The sequence below is a fragment of the Pinus tabuliformis genome, chromosome 9, assembly GCF_031772625.1.
Source record: "Pinus tabuliformis cultivar Carrire ecotype Pingquan chromosome 9, CPIR1, whole genome shotgun sequence".
Lineage (NCBI taxonomy): Eukaryota > Viridiplantae > Streptophyta > Pinopsida > Pinales > Pinaceae > Pinus > Pinus tabuliformis.
Genome location: NC_142307.1, coordinates 680,121,462 through 680,125,333, shown reverse-complemented (window position 1 = coordinate 680,125,333; position 3,872 = coordinate 680,121,462). Strand labels below are relative to the sequence as shown.

Genomic DNA, 3,872 nt, shown 5'->3' with positions numbered 1-3,872 from the left:
AAATTAAATTCAAATACATTAAATAAACTAAAATCATAAACCAACCAAATAAAAAATAAAAAAAATCACATAATTGTTTAAAAAAAACTAAAGATTAAGAAGATACTGCCTCTTTGCCTTCTTATGCATGCATGTTTTTCTGTATTTTTAAAATTAATTATACCGCCTCTTTGCCTTCTTATTCATGCATGTTTTCCTGTATTTTTAAAAGTTTTTTTTTAATTTAAAAGAGCTATCTATTTTATTATGTTATAAATGTTTTATTATTCGTATAAATATATATTTTATGAATACTTTCAAATTTTATTTTATACCAAACATCGTAGCACAATGTCCAGCCATCATAGGGTCTCAGAGGTATGAATGCATTGGGAAAAAGAATACCATGCCAAAAATCAAATGGCGAAATGGCGTCAGTGAAGTAAATGGTATACTTCATTAGGTTATGGATGTCAGAATTCAAAGTTTGGGCACCGCTCATCGAACCCATGATGAAACGGTTTATTTACTTTTATTTTTAAATCGCGCGGTAAAAAAACTTATTGAAAAATATCTATTTACTCTTTATTTTCAAAATTATCAATAAAAAAATATCAAAATTTAAAATCACATATATCATATTATATATAATTTACACATTTAAAAGAAAAACATTTTATGGAAAAGATATTTGAAAAACGTTTGTTAAAATAATCTCAGGGTACCATTACAATCTTGCAGTTTGGAAGCTTACTGCGAAGGTTATCAGAGACTAAGCTTCGATCACAATACCACATGTGGAGATACTTCAGATTTTTAAGTTCTCCCATTTGACTAAGCGATTTTAGCTTTCGACATCGCGTAAGATACAAAAACTGAAGATGTGAAAGATTCCCAATACCTTCGCATATCTCGTCAATCTCCGTCAGATCCAACATGAGCCACTCAAGTTGTGTCAATTGCCACAGTGATGTTGGCAATGATTTCATTGGTACATCATAAAGGTCCAACATCCTCAAAGAGGGGAAGTTGAGGAAAAATGCTTCCGGAATTTCTTTCAATTCGTAGTTTCTCTCCAAGACTAAAGAAACCAATTTCGGGCATTTTAACTCCTTTGCCGACAAAGACGTCAAATTACTTCCGGAAACTGATATTCTTTTGCAATTATGAGGATCCTTGATGTCGGGGAAATGTTGAAGACTTTGACCTGCCCTCAATACACAATTCTCCTCATTCTCTCCAATATAGATTGCCATGTCGCGGACAACGTCATGGACACTCATATCATATCCGTCTTCGCGTTCCACCTGGAATAAGCAACGATTTTCAAGTAACTTTACATAGCTCTCCGCCGTCTTCAATACATAGTCATACTCCGCATCTTCATTGGTCTTCACCACACCTTCTGCGATCCACATCTGCACCAAGTAGTCCACCGGAATGGAAGCATCTTCCTGGAACATTGCACAGTAAAGAAAGCAGCTTTTCAAATGAAGATGGGGCAAACTATCGTAACTCCATCTCATCCGCTGATATAAATCTCGATCAATTCGAGGGTGAGTAAGTGGAAAATTCAAATCTACTTTCTGCATCTGCTTCAAAGCAAGCTCCCACTCCTCTACAGCTGTGTTGCCAATCATTGCTGCGGCAATTACCTTTATCGCCAACGGTAACCCTTTGCACTCCTCGGCCACTTGTCGCGCCGTATGCTCTAAATGCTCAGGAACAGAGCCATCTTCGAAAGCTACTTTCCAAAACAACTCCCAAGCCTCCTCTCTTCGCAGGGGTTGTATTTGCATGGACTCTTTTGCCTTCATTTCTCGAATCAGATCTCTATTTCGAGTTGTGAATACAACTTTGCTGCCTTTGTTTTCGCCAAATTCCACGCCCAATTCTTTAAGATCGACTGCGCTCCACATGTCGTCTAAAACCAAAAGGAATTTCCTGGTCTTCAGATACGCGGACAACTTCATCTTCCGCATATCATCCGAACAGTTTGCTACATCTAAATGTATAGTAGAGGCAATATCATTTTGCATCTGCAGAATCGAAAACTGAGCAACTGTAACCCATATTACATCATCAAAATCGTTACTAACCTTGAAGATGTTGTACACTTTTTTTAGCAGTGTTGTTTTCCCAACACCACCCATACCGTAAATTCCGATTATGCGAACATGGGGAGCTTCTAAAACCCATGTCTGTATCTTTTTCTCGGCAGTTTCTATGTCCTCCCCGACGAATCCGGTGTCGGGTTCATCCTGAAGTAGTGCGTCTGCCTGTTGTGGTGCCCTCAACGCAATATGTTGAGCACTGCGAAACAAGGAGAAGTCGCTTCTAAGCTCAGCGTGGAGACCAGGAATAGCTTCGTTCCACTCTTGGATTTGCTTAAAGACATTTGGCTTGCAAAGGAGGTAGTCAATACACTGCTGTAGCCTCGGGCGTTGTGAGCGATGGATCAACTCTCTGGCCTCTCCGACTTTGCGTTGCATCCTTAGCAAGAAATTCTCTAGAGAAGCCGGTGTCTCCCTCTGCTGAACTTGAAACTGAGAATTGATGTCAAGCAAGAGGCACTTCATATGATTCAACTGCTCTTCAAGAAGCTCACGGTTGTCTTCCAAGTGAATTACATAGTCTATCTGTTGGACGAGTCGCTGGATGAGTGGAACAAGAATAGCGCTGCTAATGGTGCTGCCTGCGGTTCCGGTTGCAACAACCACGAGTGCTTGCGCCATCAGTCAGATCCTCAATGAAATTAGAGCAGAATAGAAGAGAGTATGAATATAAAAAAACCAGAAGGTTAGAGTATTTATGTAACAGTAGGCAGCAAACAATGAGGGGGAGAGATGACTATGCAGTATGCTGACTGAAACTGAAAGACAAGGGTAATTGAAGGAGAGGGGCTGTGAAATAGATATAGGCTCAGCTACGTTTCAATTATTGTAGCGAAAAGTTTATTCCATCAGGAACAGCTTTTCGCCTAGCCACGCGTCAGTAGATCAATGGTCGGGTTCATTAGCTTTGTTTTTCCATCATTCCGCGCCAGAGTTTATTCCAAATAGATTGTACCACCAAGTTTCAGCGATTCCGCTCGCCGACAGTGAAGTGACCACCAACCAGTTAACTGATTCTTCTATGAAACCAGCTTTCCAGCTTTATTAGGTCACATTATGAGACCAGGAAAATTGTTTAGTCTCTAAGGGTCAAAATAGTAAAAGACGACCATATCCACACTGTTGGCATCTTTACTTTCATTGGACACAGCACAGCTTGCATGAGGCCGAATTCTATATTCACCATCCAATCTGATCACCCAATTTCTTTAATAAAGTTGATTGTACCTTTAAAGTTTAAAATGTGGGCGAGAGTAAAGTGACCACCCTAATATAATATTATACCACCAAGCTTCACGCCTAGAGTAAAGTGATCACCATAATATAATATTGTACCAACCAATTAACCGATTCTTCTATGAGATCAGCTTTCCAGCTTTATTAGGTCACATTATGATACCAGGAAAATTGTTTAGTCACTAAAGGTCAAAATAGTAAAAGCCGACCATTTCCACACTGTTGGCATCTTTACTTTCATTGGCACAGCTTGCATAAGACCGAATTCTATATTCACCCTCCAATCTAATCACCAAACTTTAATAATGTTGATTATATCATTCAAGTTTAAAATGATTCCGCTCGCCGAGAGTAAAGTGACGGCCCTAATATAATATTATACCACCAAGCTTCACGCCGAGAGTAAAGTGACCACCATAATATAATATTGTACCAATTAACCGATTCTTCTATAAAACCAGCTTTCCAGCTTTATTAGGTCACATTATGATAGCATGAAAACTGTTTAGTCACTAAACGTCAAAATAGTAAAAGACGACCATT

At 38.9% G+C, this 3,872-nt stretch overlaps 1 protein-coding gene across 1 annotated transcript; it reads right to left on the bottom strand.

Moving 5' to 3' along the window:
- Positions 1 to 678: 678 nt before the first annotated feature.
- LOC149150486 (disease resistance protein UNI-like) lies at positions 679 to 2,879 on the bottom strand. The gene has a single exon (XM_089440279.1). It carries the CDS (start codon positions 2,712 to 2,714, stop codon positions 696 to 698), a length of 2,019 nt encoding a protein of 672 aa, XP_089296405.1. The 5' UTR covers positions 2,715 to 2,879; the 3' UTR covers positions 679 to 695.
- Between the last annotated feature and the right edge of the window lie 993 nt (positions 2,880 to 3,872).

What these genes read in the sequence shown, in the direction of transcription:
- LOC149150486 (XM_089440279.1), bottom strand. Translation starts at nt 2,714, where the DNA reads ATGGCGCAAGCACTCGTGGTTGTTGCAACCGGAACCGCAGGCAGCACC.